General features: G+C 41.3%; 1 protein-coding gene across 3 annotated transcripts in view; it reads left to right on the top strand.

Moving 5' to 3' along the window:
* Positions 1-16,773: 16,773 nt before the first annotated feature.
* The window catches only part of COG2 (component of oligomeric golgi complex 2), a 70,637-nt gene continuing 68,705 nt past the window's right edge, over positions 16,774-18,705 (top strand). For 2 of the 3 annotated variants that reach the window (XM_069064893.1, XM_069064895.1), the window contains exon 1: positions 16,775-17,040. In XM_069064893.1, the coding sequence (XP_068920994.1) occupies positions 16,969-17,040 (72 nt within the window). In that variant the 5' untranslated portion in view covers positions 16,775-16,968. Of the gene's footprint in view, positions 17,041-18,705 lie in introns of all 3 variants that reach the window. The other variant, XM_069064894.1, reaches the window with a different exon arrangement.

Consider the following 18,705-nt stretch of genomic DNA (forward strand, 5'->3'; position numbering starts at 1 on the left):
CCAAAAGGGGCCCCTGCAATTTCCTTCTGACCAGCTATCCAATCCCCTTCACTGTTCGTGAGTTCTGGAAACCACCACTGCCAATTTAGCTGCCCTCAAGACCTGCTGCTGGCTTGCCAACACATAGCCCACACTGGACTATATTCTCAACCCAGTGAGAGACTTTTCCTGCTGACCTTCTAAGTTTTCTTGGTCTGGAAAATTGTTTCACCTCATCCTTTTTTCAGTTCTGCCTTTCCAGAACTCATTTTGACACATTATTTTAAAGTTGTTTGGAGGGGAATTTGGGAGAGCTTAAGAGAGTCCATACCTTTACCCTGCCATCTTCCAGATGGTAGATTCTAAGGTCTAAGGTGCCTGGATCACATGAGCTCTAAAATTCCTTTGACTTCTACATTTTATAATCCCTGTCTCAAGTCCATAGTGTGCCTCATGCTGCCCCCTGACTTCCTAGGAAACACCACCATGGTTCTCTACTTCCCCACTCCAACAATATACCAATACCTTATGTTCAAGGTCCTCCTTTCTCTTTTACAAATTTAACAGTCCTGTTTCCAGTCCCACCTGCACCCCAAATTCTGATAACTTATTGAAACTAATCTAAGACATTAATAATGACATTGAATGATAATGTAAGGCAATCTGGTTAGACTAGGTCCCTTTCACCAGAAAGTAGAGCTGGGAAACATAAGAAACAGTTAGTGACTGATGAATTCAGGTATACCTACTGATTATCAAAAGAATTTTTCTATCTCTGTGTGTTTTTATCTATCTCACTCATTACAGGTGTATTCAAAGGTACCTGATTGCGACCTACTCAAGATTTATGCTTGCAAAGATCCAAGCTCCTTTGAGTATAAAAGAGTCTAAACCCCAGTGTTCAGGAGGTACTCAAATCAATTTGAAATCCTGACAGAACCAACTCACTTCTACTATAGCATGGCCTGAATTAGGAAAAAGGAGAAACTGATGTCAGAGATCTGACCTTGTTTAATCTTTTTTTCTTAATAAGAGGCCTGCACAATCTGTGGCCCACCAAAGGATTTTGGGCAGCCCACAAAAATTCTGGAGGAAAACATCTGAAATCCTTTAGCAGGCCCATGGGCTATAAGTGGCGGGCATGTGCAGGCCTACTTAATAACAATAAATTATAAGGAGGTATGTTCATTGTGAGTATGAGCTATATTCTTCTTCCTTGAATCCAGAATTGGATTGTTAGCTAATTTATTAGCCCTCCTATATGATAAAAGGGGTAGTATATATTGCCCATGTAGGTTATATGTTTCCACAAGGTTCTATCTAGATGTGGCCTAAAGGGAGAAATGAATAGATAGTTTTTTGGTTGTTTTTTTTTTGGGGGGGGAGGGGGCTGTAATGCCAAGCAAAGGCAACTTCCCAAGGTTCAAAAAACCAGCATAGGTGCTCTCCATTTTATTCAGTGACAAATTAAGAACAGACAGAATAAAAATATAACATCATTAAAAATACAGCATTTGCCAAGTGCAATTCAATAATCTCCAAGTACTACCCCACCCCTGGACATTACATTCATTTAATCAATCACAAAGTCCCTCTTCTAAATACTACTCCACCCCTAGGCTGTACATTCATTTAGTCCATTACAAAGCCCCTCTTCTCAAATGGAGATTAGTTTCCAATCATAAGTAAAGTACATTCATTTGTTTAATCACAGAGCACAAAAAAGTCAAAAGTTCCCCACGCTTGGATTACAATTGAATCTACCCCAGAGTTACAACAAGCTTAAGCACAGCATTTAATACCCAAAGAGAGGTCTTTTCTTCATCTTGACCTGAGGCAAGTTCTCAGCAATCTTTGTTCCTGGGGAGACAAAGCTTAGCAAGGCCACAGGATACATTGCCAGTGTCTTCATTAATTCATTCTCTGTCTGCAGAACAGTCCTAGGATCCCTCAAAACAATAGCAAAACCCTCTTCCAGGATTTCTGTAAACATACAACAAGAAAATCCTTCTTCAGGGCTTCTGAACCAACAGCAAGGTTCCCAGTCCTCTGCAACAACAGGACTGTCCTTCACCAGTGGACAGAATTCACTCTCTGTCTGCAGAATAGTCTCAGTAGCTCTGAACCAACAGCAAGGTTCCAAGTCCTCTGCAACAACAGGACTGTCCTTCACCAGTGGACAGAATTCACTCTCTGCAGAACAGTCTCAGGAGCTCTGAACCAACAGCAAGGTTCCAACACCTCTGCAACAATAGGACTGTCTTTCACCAGTGGACAAATCTGGCAAAACAACATCAAAACAGACAGACAAAGTGCCAGCATAACAGCCATGTCTCCTCAGTCCTTGGCAACTCTGGGTGGCAGCTCTCAAAAGTCCTGGGCAATTCAAACTGGCCCTCAGCAATCCTCTCAGTCTCTCTCTGCCTCCAAGATGCTGCTTCCAAAAAGTTCTTCTGCCTCTCTCTTTTCTTGTGTCTCTCTAAATTTACACCAGCTCCTCCCAGTTCAGCCCTCCCTTTTCACATCAACAAGTCCATCCCACAAGTGGAATTCACAAGCTCTGGGTTTTAACACAATCTAACCAAAAACCAAGCCAATACAGGGGGATATTTAAATAACATTACTATTACAAGGGGGCAGGAAGGGCAATCAATGTTAAGTGAGTTGCCCAGGATCATACAGCTAGTAAGTATGTCAAGTGTCTAAGGTCAGATTTGAACTCAGGTACTCCTGACTCCAGGCCCTGTGTTCTATCCACTGTGCCACCTAGTTGCCTCCTAAATAGATAGTTTTCTATAGAATCTTTCTGCTCACACTTTACAAAGGGAGACTTTGATTCCTGCCAGGAGCGGAAGCAGGAGGTTGGGGCTAGAGTCTAGCCACCCCATTTTCCTCAACAAGAGGGAGTACCAGGAGAGAATTATATTTATCTGGTCCACCTACAATTATTAGTCCAAATGAAGTCATTTTTGGTTTAATACGAGCTCCTGATCACTATCCTTACCAGGAAGGGGTGTCCTAAGCTATATAGCCAAGGCTTAATACCCTTTCTACCAAATGCCAGTTCCACAAAGAACATATGTAGTGAATAGCAAACAAACCCATTTATCCAAATTGATTGCAAACAGAAATCAGAGAAGCTTTGATTGGGAATAAGATATTTCAGCTCAGTTAAGAGAGAGAGAGAGTCTCAGATCTCACCCAGTGTAGCAAACTGGGAATAGGGAAATGATCCATGTACCAGCTGTTCTTCATATTGACTACTTCCTTTTTTTCCTTTCAAGGACCTGAAGTGAATCTGAAACTGCACACAAGATCATGAATCTCCTCCTAAGTTCTTGCAAACTCCACGTCTCTAACAGACAGGACATAATAGCTTTGGCTGATCCACAGCATTTAGTCACAACTCTAGAAAGACTAAATGAATAATGATAGTGTGACACAACAATAGAATCAGACTCAAGTAAACCCATGGAGAAGTTTTATGGGGGTCCTGGCAAAAGAAAGAATGTTATTCATTCCTATGCTGCTGCTTGATACTACTATGTAGCAACATTGTACAGGAACACAATTTTTGGCATACACCTGCTGTGAAATGCTATAAATTTTTAAGAAAGAGCTGGACAGATCTTTAATTATATGTATATTTTATTACTGGTCCACTTGAAAGTTAAAAGAGGTCCAAATATAACGCACAACTTTACTATATCTCATTTTCTTTTGGTTGCAGGAATAAGTTCCACCAGAAGATATAGGGAGGATATGGGATTATGTCTAAAAGGCACTTTGAGCAGAGTATGATTACACAAACCTATAATCCCTGGTACTGAAAAGACTGAGGATAGTGGATAGCTTGAACTCAGGGGTGCTGAGTTTGAGTGAGCTAAGTTGATTGGGTATCCATGCTGTCTGGCACCAATATGGTGAGCCCCCAGGAAACCAGGCTGCCTAAGGAGAGGCAAAGTGGCCTAGATTAGAAATGGAGAAGGTCAAAACTCCAATGCAGATCACTAGTGGCATTAGCTTGTGAATGGATGCTACACCTACTGCCAAGGGGATATAGGGAGAGCCAGTTTCCAAAATAAAAAAAAAAGAAAAGAAAAATAGAAAAAGAAAGAAAGAAAAAAATAAGGCATTTTGAGATCCCTGAAAGAATGGTGCCCAGGAATCATAAGAGATCATCAGTATGACAGCTTTATTTTTCAAGGCCACATCACAATTTTATTTCTATAAAAAGTTTCTCTTCTTTACAGCTGATGATGGAAACTGTCTTTAAACATTTGGAATGAATTTCTTTGGGAGTGCTGGCAATTTAGCAAAAAGTGCCACCCTTGGTTCTGTGAGCAACATCATCCTCTTTATTCTCTGGCTGTTTCAGCATGATGGCAGGCAGAATGAGAAAGGATAAAACTCTAAAAGAATGATCCTTTTACTAGACTCTAGTTCTCAAATAGAATGTTCCTCAAGAACCTGCAATATGAAATTGAGGCACATCCTAAGCTTAATGATGCAGGGGCTCCTTCCTAGGCCGTGCCACAGGGAACACAAATCACATCTGTTAAGGGCCCAGCTGCAGAACAAGAAGATGAAGAGAGAAGATGGAGAAAAACAATTACATTTAACAAATGAACAAAGACAATTATGCAGACACCCTCTAGCACAGAGTTCTGAGAGGCGATTCAAATGAGATACAGAATATAACAAGTGATAAATTTAGCAAAAATCCGTTTGCATAGGCTAGCTGTCTCCCACAAGAGACATGACACAAGATGAGTGAACAAAGGTCATTCAATACCCAGGTCTCCTTAAAGCTCTGAATGCAGAATGATTGATTCTGTTCAATTTGCAGCTCCCTTAGGCAGCCTTGAACAATCCTGGTAGTGGTATCATCCTCTTGCTTTGAAGGAGCTACTAAATGAGATAAAGGGTGTGAACTTGGTTTATAAACTGCAAATGACTATACAAATCTGAGGTATTATTCTATTATAGACTCCAACAGCGACAATCAGTTGGCTTTTTATAAGAGATGTTAAACATCAGGGTAGTTTCCTTAAGAAGCAAAAAACAAAAACAAGGGAAACAAAACTTACCAGCCTGGTAAATTTTTGTTAAACCATTACAGCCTCCCACATGGTGATACACTGGTTCAATTAAATTCATCAAATATTTATAAGCATCTACTATATTCAATCAAAATATGTATATTAAAACACCTATTTATATGCCACAATACAAATCAGGGGATATAAAAACAATTTTTTTGTGCTAGGTGCAGAGTATATAAAAACAAAATTGAAAAATCCTTCCCCTACAGGCTACACAGCACAGTGCATAACATACTAAGCCTGAAGTCAGGAAGGACCTGAATTCAAATCTAGCCTCAGACCTATACTAGCTATTTGACCTTGGGCAAATCACCTAACCTCTGTTTGCCTCGGTTTCCACATCTATAAAATAGAGATAATAATAGCACCTATCAAGAAATGAAATATTATTTGTAAAGTGTGTGGCACATAGGAGTGTTATAGGAATGCTAGCTATTATAATTGATCCATTTAATTATTCATCTTTCTAGAGAGACGACACATACATAAACCACCAGACCTGCTTCTAGCCTAGCCCCCACAGCCATTATTGAGGGGAGAAATGATTGTGGAGAGAGGACCCACCTTCCTTATCCCCACCAATAACAGCTGCTGACCAACTGCCCCCAACAGGCAAATGGGCACAGGAGGCCTGGGAGTGGCAGCATCCCCCAGACTTTCAGCCCAACCCTCACAGCCTTCATCCAGAGAAGCAACTCCTGTGGAGAAAGGTCCAACCATCCCCAACAACTGCCAACCAACTGCTACACACAGGGCATATGAGCCAGCCCAATTAAAGCATCAAGGTATCCTAAGGGAGAGACAGGAGGCAGCATGCACCAGGTGAATCAAACTACCACCACCACCTTGCTCACCATCTCCCCTCCAGACCCAGATGGAAACATCCCAAGACTGACCCCAAGAGCCTTGAGAAAAGCATTGCTTCCAGCCCAGTGCTCTCAGCCATCATCTTGGGAAGCAGCTCCTGTGGAGATGCTGCCTGACACCTGCCCCTGCAGGTGCTTCAGCCACAGCTACTGAAGACTCAGGAAAGAAATTTCTTGCCACCAAAGTCCTTGGCACTATCAAATATCTCAACATCAGAAAGTGAAATGATTTTTTCAGTGGAAATGTCATTAAAGAAGCATTAATAGCTGGTTTCCATGGGACTTTCCCTTCTGATTTGCATCTGAAATCTTCCAAGTGTGTTTTCTCTCCCATTAGAATGTGAGCTCCTTGAGAACAAGGACTATCTTGCTTTTCTACTGGTATCCACAGCACTGAGTCCAGTGCTTTGCACAAGGTAATCACTTAATAAATGCCTCATTCATTGCACTTAAATCTGTCACTACTCTTGTCCTAACAGACTATATTTATGATAGAGAGCAGTCCAGATTGGGGGGAGGGGCAGGATTCTTGGTTAACTACTATTCTTGCTGCATCATTCATGTAAGTATCTTTTCTAAAAATCTAATTGAGTAAGCTAGCTGCTTCTAGTAAGAGCTCATGAGCTATGGTGATAAGATATCCACCCAGAGGGTTACTCCTAGAACCCTGAGAGTAGAAGCAGTAACAATATGAGTTGGAAGAATAATCTCAGAGGGAGTTTTGGGGTGTTTTAGGGAGGGAATCATTCTTACTCAGCTTGCTGATTTCCCACTTTACTTGTCACAACCAGGGAATATCAGGAATTGGCCAGTGATTGTCCCCACCTCCCCTCTTCCTCACCCCATCTTTAGCATATAGGTTTTTGAAGATAGGTCTGGTGGAGAAAGTGAGGCTGGTGATTCTGCACAATCTTCCCTCACTTAAATCCAATTTTCTTGCATGTGCAGACCCCTCCCCAAATAATTTTGAACCTTCAAGATCTGAGAAAGGCCTAAAACACGGATTGGCCAATCAGGAGAGACAATTTGGGCCCACTTTGAGCTTAACCTATCATAATGCTTTGTGTGCTCTGGCATAACAGACATGCTTTGCTCTCTGAGTGAACCTAAAATGCTTCTTCCTGTGTCAGTAACTACAAGGCCAGATGAAGGTGACCAGGAATATTCTTCTATTTATAACTGCCAAGAACAAGGTACCTTAAACCAGACACTATCTTGAATAATGGGACTTTTCTTATCTTGGTATTTTATGAACATATGCTATGTTATGTTATGTCATGTCATGTTAATGATAGAAGAAACACAGATATCCTGGATCTATAATTTCAATTCACACTTCTCCTATCTTATTGTATTTACAACTCATCCAATTAAGAAAATTCCTTTTCCATGTTATGTTTAACACATATGAAGACTATGATTTTAAATGACATAGGCATCCTAAACCAGGGAGGGTGGGAGAGGTGAGAGGGAATTGCTCTAAAGATAATAAGATTTCTTTTGTCTCTCTATCCTTGAGTTCACTGTCTACAATGAACTTTCATGCATATCTCTATAGCTTTGAGAGAAATAAACACTCACATGCAGCCTAATTTTGTTTGTCTTTCTAAGAACAAACTTAGTCATGGTTGACACATGTCATGGCATCACCTCCCTGATGTTATGACCCTCTTTGAGAACAAAGGATGAACAGTGTTGGAGACATCAGAAGGAAACTACGGTGATTACAAGAGGGTGGTACCAGATAGGAGAACAACATGTGTGTTCAGGGAAGGGCAGATGGGGTGGGGGGAGGATGTCTAAAGTAGACAGCCTGTTTCAAGAGTTTTATGGATCTCAGAGAAGCTCCAAAAATCTGAGCTTTTTTCCAGAGTATGTGTAGTAAAATATTTGGGAATTATGTTAATATTTATGCAACAACTTGATAGATAACTCAAGGTTATCGGTGAATACTTTTTTTTATCAGGTTGTCTTCCAATATGTATGTAAATATTTAAGTTTCAAGTCAACAACAACAAAAAAGGGGGAACTTTCAAATGACCCCTTCTCTTCCTTTTTAAGAACTTTCCAAGTCAAACCTGAGACCACAACAATCATTCCTACACCTCACCTCATCTCACCTCACCAAAACTCAGTCTTCCCAAGTTGTATTTTCTTTTGCCATCAGCATGTGATTCATTCTTGTTTTGCTTTTTTGTAGGGGGGAAGGTAGGGCAATTGGGGTTAAGTGACTTGCCCAAGGTCACACAGCTAGTTTTTTGGTGTTATGTGTCTGAGGCTAGATTTGAACTCAGGTCCTACTGACTCCAGGGCTGGTGCTCTATTCACTGCACCACCTGGCTGCCCCATGTGATTCATTCTTAAATGAAAACTTTCCATCATATAAGAACACAGGAAGTAGTTATCTAGTTGTTGCTTTAAGATTCAACAACTTGATGTGATTGCAGTCATGGTTACTGCATGAACTTCTGTTTATGTGGTTAGATATTTCTCCCCCTAGTTTTTAAGAGATCTGCAGCAAACCTGCCAACATGTGAAAACTATAAATAGGGAGGTGTGGGAAGAGAAATGGGGGTCCATCTCAAAACAACTAAAAATTTGGAACTAAGTTTTCTAGAGAGGCAGTATAAGATAGATAAATGTTTAGCTATGAGTAAAGGACAGGGTGGTGTATGCTATCTAAAAAGGAAAGGCAATGGGATAGAATTGGGAGCCAGAAAAGGTGAAGACTTTGAAAAAGATGGAAAAATCTGGTATGAGCAGGTTCTGGAGTCAGAGGACTTACATTCAAAGTACTCCTTTAAAGCTTACTGCCAGCGTGACCTTGGGGAAGTCACTTAATCTTAGTTTCCTATTGTAATAGGAGGATTGCACTAAATGGCCTCTGTGGTCCCTTCTAGCTCTCTATCAATGACCTGCAGCTTTATAGGAATTATTGCTGGAGCGGATCTCAGAGGTTATTTGGTTAAAACCTCTCGCTTTAGAGATAAGGATTTTTAAGCTCAGAAAGATTAAGTGATTTATTCAAGGCAACACAGATAGAAAAATAACAGCTGAGATTCAAACTCAAGCCTTCTGATTCCAAATCCAATGTTATTTTTGCAAACCAATTCTTTCTATCAAATTAAACCTGCCTTCTTAAGAAAACTACTGGTTGCCTAATAAATTATGTGGGTGCATGTGCTTTGATGAGCAAATTAAATTAAAAGGAGAATTGGGAAGCATTTAGACATGAATATAAAATTGTCATTTATTTAGTTCTCACTAGAAACAGTTCAGGATCCTTGAAGAAGATGAGTTGGTACTTAAATCAGATTGAGGAAGGTATAGGTCATTTTCTTGATCATCTGCTGTGTTATTTAAATATCCATTTTTATATCTTTCTGGGAAGTATATAAGATGTTAGATATGGCCTAATAGCTTTCTAATCAATCAGTAAGCATTTATTAAGCACTGATTATGTGCTAGGAACTATACTAGGTACAGGGGATGTAAGTACAGAGAATGAAATGATTCCTTCTCAAGAGGATTGTACGTTCTAAATGGGGAAGGCACATACATTTGGCACATACTCTGCAGCTACTCCCATTGACCTTGGAAGGCTGGCTATAGTTCTAGTTGGAGGTACCTTTCAAGAACTATAATTCATGAGTGCCTACCAGTATATTTCTCTCATTGATTATCCATCAGTATCAATTAGCCAAATAAATGGTGACATAAAGCATCATACACATACCCCAAAGCCTGCGATATATTCTCCTACCAGTACATGCAGAGTTCAGGGGAAAGAGGGCTCAAATTTATAGAATACATATGGTAAAGCGGTAATTCACAGCTCCTAGTTTTGGTTGATTCTTTCCTCCTCTTTATAGGTTACTCACAAAGTTCCTTTTCTCCTGGGATCCTTGTAGTACCTTCAATTTGCCTTTCCTCATCACATCTACTCTTCTCTTGTTGGGTGGATTGTTGAAAGCCTGGCACACTAATGCATTGTTGGTGAAGTTGTGAATTGAAACAAGTATTATGGAAAGCAGTTTGGAATAATGCAAATAAAATGATTAAAATGTCCATATACTTTGACTAAGGGATGGCTAAACAGATTGTGGTACAAGAATGTAATGGAATATTATTGTGCTAACAACAAAGATGAGGAATGAAGAGAATTATGGAAAGTCATATATAAACTAACAAAGCAGAGCCAGGAAAAAAATAGACACAGTAACCATAATAATGTAAATGTAAAGAACAATGGCCACAATAATCAAAACTGAATTGCAAAATTAGCTCAAAAAAAGACATATTAGAAGATGTCATTCCTGGCACTAAAGAAATGATTGTTGACTGACTGACACCTCCCTGAAATCCTTCGAAGAGATGGATTTTCAAGATTTTAAAATATACTGATTGATTTTAATGATCCCCCCCCCATTTCCTCCATTTAAATATATCTGTGTTATAGGAGCTGGATCTTTAGAAGAGAGTAGAGGATATGAGGAAGAATACAAGAAATGTAAATGATATAAAAAACAAAAGATATCCACAAAAATCTATCCAAAATAAGTAACACAACAAAAATAGAAACTGAATAAATACAAATAAATAAAAAGAAGTTAAATACAAAATAATTTGAGAAGTAGATCACTAATAGTTGGTAGGATCAGGAAAGGCTTCTTGCAGAAAATTGTATTTGAGCTGCAATTTAAAGAAAAGAACCCTATAGGACAAGGTAAAGAGGGAGTGTATCCTGGACATGTGTATGTGGTTTGTATTTAGTCATGTTTGACTCTTCATGACCCCATTTGAGGGTCATGGCAAAGATACTTGGAGTAGTTTGTCATTTCCTTCTTCAGCTCATTGTACAGATGAGGAAACTGAGTCAAAGAGGGTTAAGTGACTTGCTCAGGGTCACACAGCTAGGAAGTATCTGAGGTCACATTTGAACTTAGGTCTGTCTGACTCCAGGGTTGGGATAGAGTAGCTTGTCTACTCTGGGCATGTAGGGAAGCCTATAAGAAGGCACAGAAATGGGAGACAGAACTCATATGTGAAAAAGAAAAGGAAGGCCAGTTTGGTCAAATTGCAGGATATGGATGAGAGAGCAATGTCCAATGAGGCTTGAAAAAAATAGTTGGGGGGCAGAGTAATAGGGTTTCAAAAATTAAACAAGAGTTTGTATCTAATTCTAGGGGCAATAAGAACCCAATGGAATTGATTGAATAGAGGAGTGACATATTAGATCCACATTTAAGTAAAAATCACTTTAGTAGCCATGTGTAGGATGGATTGGAGCAATGAGACACTTGAGATAGGGAGATTAATCTGGAAGCTTCTGCAATAATCTAGTTCATTTGTATTAAAAGGTCCCCTGAACTTGTCTCTTTGAGTTGCCATATTTTCTAGAAACATTGGACTTGGAGTATGCAGGAGGCCCTGAACATGTCAAGGGCAAAGTCACCCACCCTGAGCAGACATGACTTGTTATTTGCACCCCAGGCTGGACCTCCTGTGTGTCTTTTGTGAGTCAAGACAGGTGTCAGTCAATCTGCACCAGACTGAGACACTGTTTGTACAGCTGGGACTCTTGTACAGCTGGGACCCTACTACATAAGTAGACCATCCTGTCTTTGTAATCTATCAGTTCCCAAGGGGAAAGAATGCTGCTTTTGCCATTTTACTTATTCATGATTTCTCTTCCCTTTCAGGAGAGAATTAGTCCTTTTCCCCTGCCCTGTGACTTCTCCTTTTCCCTGTAATTTAATTATCCAAGGCTTTTCCTGCCTTGCTGGGTACCAATTCCCACATGCACATGCCTTTCTCTTACAATGAATCCAGTTGCAACACATGTCTTATGGACTTGGGATATTGTTTTTAGTTAGCAGAAGTGAAGAGGGCCTTAACTAAGGAGGGGTCAGATAGGAGAGAAGTACTGGAGGTGGAGAAGGCAAGAATCAGCAACTCTGGATATATGAAGTGAAAGAGTGAAAAGTTGAGGATAATAACAAGGTTATAAACGTGGTAGACAAAAGAATGGTGGTGCCTTACAGGGAACTTTGGAAGAGGGGAAGGTTTGGGGTTAAAAAAACGAATTCAGTTTTAAACATGTTAAGTCTGAGATGTCTCCTGGACATTAAATTTTATATGTCCAATGGGCAATTAGTAACGTGGAACTGAAGCTCAGGGGAAAGACTAGGGTTGGATATGTAGATTTGGAAGTTATCTATGTATAGTGGAATACATGGGAGTTGATGAAGTTACCAAGTGAGAGAGAATGTAGGGGGAGATGAGCAGAAGACCTAGGATAAACCCTTTGGCAACATCTACTATGGTTAGAGCTAAGGCTATAGATAATGCTCCAAAGGGGACTGATGAGGAATGATCAGACAGGTAAGAAAATATAACCTGCTGGAGAAGATTGGGTCAACTATACATGCAGAGAGGTTGGCTTTGGCAAGAAGATGGTCCACCTAGGTTCATATATTGAGAAGGGACCTTTGAGTTCAACCCCCTTATTTTACAACTGAGATTGAGAAAGGTTAGTGACTAACCCAAAGTCACAAGGCTAGTAAGTATCTGAGATAGGATAGGAACCCATGCCTTCCTGGCTACAAGTCTAGACGTCTATCCATTTCACCCCCCAGTAGCAGCTTCTTTGTCAGAGGATGATGGAAAAGATGGTAGAATAGGCTGTACTATCATGGGGTTTTGAGATAAAGAGAATCTGAGAAAAGGGAGCTCAGGTTGAATGACCTCAATTTTCTCAGGAAAGTAAAAGGCAAGATCCTAAAACTGGGAGAGAGGGGACAAGAGGAAATGGACAAGGTTTGAGGAGGGAAGAAAATGATTCAACCTTATTTTCAAAATGGAAAAAATTGATACCTTGCTTCTCCATAAGAATTTTCAGGTGCCAGGCACAGAAGAAAATAGAATAATTAAGATAATTATGCAAAAGTACTATACCATATAGTGTATATGTTTAAAAAGAGAAAGAAAAGGGGGAAAAAGGTAATCCTTGTTCCTGCTTTAAAGGAACCATCACATATAATCCATTTGAGTCAGAGAGGGAGAAGCAGGGGGTAGAGTTTTGATAAAATCTGTGATATAAAGGTCTAGAAATTTCCCTTTTGGTTTTTTAAGAAGCCACAAGAAGAAGGATGTTCTACGCGTCAGGGAAAGCTAGCTTAGGTTTATCCTTCTGTTTTGACACTCTGCATTGATTTCCAGGAGAGAAAATATAGTTCTTCTCATTCTCCCTTCTTGTTAGTAACAAGGACAATTCTTCCAGGCTCACTTTATACATATCAAGTCCAGCGGCTAATTTTGTTTTCATTCTTAGAAAATATAAACAATTACCTGTTTAAGGTTTCTTTGGTCACAGCAGCAGGACATTTTGACAGATTTTCCTGCTCTCTCTGCCTCCCTTTCAGAAGGGGAACATTTGTATAATGCTCTTTGGGAGCTTATCATTGCATATAGCATTTCGGGGAACAATCCAGGTCAAGCTCACATAAATCAGGCCACAGGAAAGATGGCCTCATTTGGCTCTGTACAAGTGTTGTTATAAGATGAAAAGTGCTGAGTGAGATGGATGAGTTGGGTGTTCAGAATATGGGGAAAGAGCAGGCATTAATGAATCACAATCTAAGGTTTGTCAGTGGCAATCACAACTTAAGGGGAAAGGACAAAATGAGAGAGAAAGACAGGAAGAAAAAAGAGGAATATAAGAATAACATTTCATGGGGGTTAGGAAGAAGAGAATAAAAAGAGAACATTATCTTTGTTCTTCACATGGGTGATAGCTGAGCTTCTGAGAAATGATGATTTCACCTGGGTTCTGGCTATAGCAAGAGATGAGCAAAGAGTGAAGAATGGGTGTGTGGGGGAGGGTAGAGCAAAAAGGTTTCCAATACAATGGGTATATCATGAGACAAGAAAGGTGATCTTGTCAAAATGTTTTGTGAAGAAGTAGATAAAACAGCCTTGGACAAATCAAGAAAATAGTTTCTTCAAGAGGAAGAAAGAAGGATGGGGAATTCATTACTTTTTTTTTTTTTACTTTTTGGAGGGCGATTGGGGTTAAGTGACTTGCCCAAGGTCACACGGCTAGTTTTTGTGGTAAGTGTCTGAGACCGGATTTGAACTCAGGTCCTCCTCTATTCACTGCACCACCTAGCCGCCCCTCTTTCACTTTTACAGAAATATTTTAAGTGCCTCTTACATTCAATTCAATTCACCAAAAATGTACTGGCACTATACTGGGCACCAGGGATACAAAGTCCAAAAATGATATGCCCCTGCCCTCAAGGAACTTACAATCTGCTGTGTATTAATATACATACAAGTAAATATAAAGTAGAAGGGGACAAATATAAAGTAGACAGAGACGAAAGAGCCATGAAAAGTACTATAGAAAAATTTGAGGATGGAGAAAGATTATTTTTGGTTGGGAGGAGGGATAGTGATGTTTAAATGTATAGAGGGCACCTTGCTGAGCCTCTAAATACACTTGGGGTAGAACCAACCATTTGGAAATTTAAGGGGAGCTGGTTTCTGGCCACCTATGACTGAGGGACTAGTATTACATGATTACAAAATAGTCTTCTAATTGGCTGCTAAGACAGAAGAACGGATGACTCAGGGGTTGCTGAGCCAGAACTTGGTGGATAAACAAAAGGGATAGCTTACCTTTCCTTTCTCTCTTTCCTTGGGGGCTTCAGGTAGAAAGGAATACTTTGTACTACTCCTGAGAGTGGTTGGGGAAAGGGCAGCAGCTCAGTCCCTTATCCAGCTGTAAGCAAATGGCTGCCTCTCATTTCTTTGTATTTATTCTTACCTGATCTTTTGTAAATGAATATTCTGAGATTCGAGTGTCCAGGTGATCTTGTGAGTTTGGGAGACTCAGAGGTTCCATAAGACGTCCTATCATCTGCTAGAGATAAGTGGTGCCAATTACAGTAAAAGCAATAGCCACAGGAGTCTGAAGGTGACTGTGCACCAACTTTGACATGGTAGTGCACATGCAGCCACCTTGTGAACATTGTAAGGTCTAAAGAGATTGCATGGTAATATCCAGAGACTTCTCTTCTGCAGCACTGGAGAAGTAAAGGAAAAAGAGGATTATCATCAGTTAAGCCTCCTGGCCTAGTAGAGAAGTAGATCATATCAGCAGAGGAACAGCCCAGTTTTGCATTAGTGGAATATCCTAGCCCTGAAACAGATCAGCCCAGTACAGAGAGAAGGTCAACCCATCCAGAAAGATATCATACCTTGGAAGGAAGCAGCCCAATTGAGCAGTGGAATGATTTATCCATCCTTAAACTTTATGAGGGCTCTAAAAAGGGAAAAGAGAATTTCTAAAAATAGGGCATGATCTATCACATGTGCTTCACTATCATTGTCCTTACTGTCAGTGCACACCCACTCACTATGTAGATTTATGAGAGAATAAGTCTAGGCTTTTGGGGGAATGCCAGTTTATATCACTGGTTCTTGTGATACTTTCTTAGTACAGCCCTTTTCTAAAAGCTAATAGAGTCAACTTGTTGGTTATTGAAGAGAAGAACATTGGTGGGGGCTCAGAAACAACAATGTTAGAAATATGTTTCCTGAGGGCTGCCTTTAGTAGTAGTATTCACCTCTCTGAGAACTCAACCTGTCAGTGTGAATTTCCAGTTGGGGAAGTGATCCCAAAGGATGTGCTACATAGAGAAAGATTTCCACAGATAGAGAAAAAAAAAGTACATTCAAGTCCAAGGGAATTGGAGGACTGTTTCAGGGAAGAATTAGTAGTGCAATTCAACAGAGAGTAGCATGACTGAATGTAATGTCATAAATGTAATGTAAAAAAAAAGAAAGGTTCAAAAGGTAAGTTAGAGCCAAATTATGGAAGGTCTTAAATACCGGGCTGAAGAAATTCTATTTCTTTCTGAAGGGAACAGCCACTGAGTGTTTTTTGAGCAATGATCAGACACGATCAGACCTTTGCTTTAGGAATATTATTTTGACAGTTGTGAAGAATGGATTGGAAAAGGAGGTTATTAAAATTGTCCAGGTGTGAGGTGATGAAGACCTGAATTAAGGTGGCATAAGTGATACACTGGGGTGGGGATGGGAATACAAATAGTTTTACAGAACAGATTATTTTATTAAAGGGATATGTTCTGTGAAGTTTGGATTCAGTCAAAGGGCAGCACTTGAGGACCTAGAGGGACACATGTGGCCTCAAGGCTGCAGGTTCCCCACCCCTGGTGTAAAGACTTGTAGGGAAATCTAAGCGCAGGGCATAGAGTGAATAAGCCTGTAGTCAAGAAGACTCATCTTCTTGAGTTCAAATCTGGCCCCAGACACTTAATAGATGTGTGACCTTGGGCAAGTCACTTAACCCCGTTTACCTCAGTTTCCTTATTGAGCCGGAGTGAGGCAGAGAAGGAAATGGCAAACTACAGTATCTTTGCCAAGAAAACCCCAAGGGAGTTTCCAAATGAGGACATGCCTAAGCAAATCACATAAAGATACATCTACATTGCAAATAAAAGAGAGGATTGTATATAGGATGCTGAGGTAGATAATGTCTGGGCTCTAATAACTAAGTGTAAGCACCAATTTCTTTCTTAGAATGGATGGAGGAAGGGATGTGTGAGGACTCTCACACCCACCTCCACCGTGTCTTTCTTCCTCTAGGTTTAGGTTAAGGAAGGGACTGGATCCTCAGCCTCCTGGATGAAGTGTGGCCCTCCGCCCTCCAGGGGGAAGCACTTCATCTCTGGAAGGTGACATCAGATTCATTCGCGTCCCTCCCCGCGGCGAGCGGAAGGAGAACTACCCTCTGGCCCGCGGGCCCAATCGTTGGCCACGGCGCAGGCGCTGCCACGTTGCCGGAAGTGCTGGCCCTGTCCTCTGCCTCCTGCCCCCAGTCACCTACCCCCTGCCCCCTCCTCCTGTCCCTGATCCTTCATCAAACTGTTTCTTGCATTGACTCCGGCTGCCGAAGCTCGACCCGAACCGGGCCAGCGCCGGGCGAGATGGAGAAGAAGAGGATGAACCTGCCCAAAGGGCCGGATACGCTGTGCTTCGACAAGGACGAGTTCATGAAGGTGCGGGTGCGCCGGCTGAAGGGGCCGCTTCTCTCCGGTCCCAGCTATTCCTCCTCGGCGGGGCCGCGGGCCCTGAGCCCCTTCCCACCGCGGGCGGGCACTGCTACCAAGGGGGCTGTGCGGAGGTTGCCGCCGGATCTGTCGCCCCCAGCCCGGGTCCGAGCGCGACCCTCGGGAGGGAGTGAACACTACACCTCTTTATGGGAGCTGGGGGCGGGGCCACGGACCAAAACTTAGAAGTCCGTGGCTGCCCTGGGGGCTCGGGCTTGTTACCCTGGCACTCAGGGCTCTCCACGCGGAGATTGGATCATCCTTTGTGGGATGAATTAGAATTACAGTTAGCGGGGAGCGGAGTCCTGATCAGGTCCAGGTTAGAGCAGACCAGCCTAACTCTGCTTGTGTCGTGGACCCCATGGGCAATATGGTGAAGTCTATAGATATCTCTTCAAAATAATGTTTTTAATGAATTAAATAAAACAGCCTGTCAGCAGACATTTATTAAATGTTCACTGTGTGCCAAGCTCTGTTCTAAATGCTTGTGACACAGAGGTCAGTGGCAACTCTTGCTCAGAAGGAGCTTACAGTCTGATGGGGGAGAGAATATGCAAACAGTTATAATTTGCACAAACAGAAGAAAAGCACAGAAATTAAAGGGGAGCTAGAAAGACTTTTTGCAGAAGAAGGTGGAGTTTGAGCCGAGATTTGAAGGAAACCAGAACGCAGAGAGGTGGAGGAAGAGAAATCTCAGCAGGAGGGATAGTCCGTGAAAATGTCTGGAATCAGGATATGGAGTGTCTTGTTCAAGGAATAGCAAGGAAACCAGTGTCACTGGATCATATAGTACACTTTGGGCGAGAAGACCGTAAAGGGTGGAGGTGAGGATAGTTGAGCTTTGAACGCCAAACAGGATTTTATATTGAATCCTGGAGGTAATAGGGAGCCACTGGAGTTTAAGTTGGAAGGTTACATGGTCACACCTGCACTTTAGGAAGACCACTTTAGCATGAGAGATGGACTGAAGTGCGGAGAGATAGGTGGCAGTGGCTGCAGGCTGTTGGATCAATCCAGTTTTGAAGTGAAGGCCAGTGTGGTGAGGTTGGAGAGGAGAGGAGAGGACTATGTAAGAGATGGTACTGACAGGCTTTGACCAGAGGTTGGATGTGGGTGGTGAAAGAGAAGGAGGAGTTGAGAATGATACTTAGGTTGTAAGCCTTGGGGACTGGGTTAATGGAGGGGTGTGTATATATAGGTAGCATTAAAAAGGAACATATGTTGAAATAAAAATGTATTATTTTTCCCATTCAAGTTCATGTGGCCTCTGAAATCTATGTTCCCCAGAACCTCAGGTTAAGAACGTTTGGTGTAGGTAGTCTCTGAGATCCCTTCTTTATCTGAGATTTTATTATAATCTAGTCCATACTCTTGCTAGTGGTATGAATTTCCTTTGCTACATCCTTGAAGAGGCAGTGTGTTGTGGATAGAACTCTGGCCCCAAAGATGGGAAGATCTAGGTTTATATCCTGACTTTGACACATACTGGCTTTGTGACCCTGGCCAAATTGCTTACTGTCTTGCGTCCTAGGCCAGTGGTGTCAGACTTAAATAGAAATGGATCGTTGCTGATTGCATATTGACTTAGAAAACTGCAAATTAACATTATCTTTG

This window comes from Petaurus breviceps, unplaced genomic scaffold (assembly GCF_028583685.1).
Source record: "Petaurus breviceps papuanus isolate PSGF00001 unplaced genomic scaffold, PetGlider_PUasm1.0 90650, whole genome shotgun sequence".
In the NCBI taxonomy this organism is placed as follows: domain Eukaryota; kingdom Metazoa; phylum Chordata; class Mammalia; order Diprotodontia; family Petauridae; genus Petaurus; species Petaurus breviceps.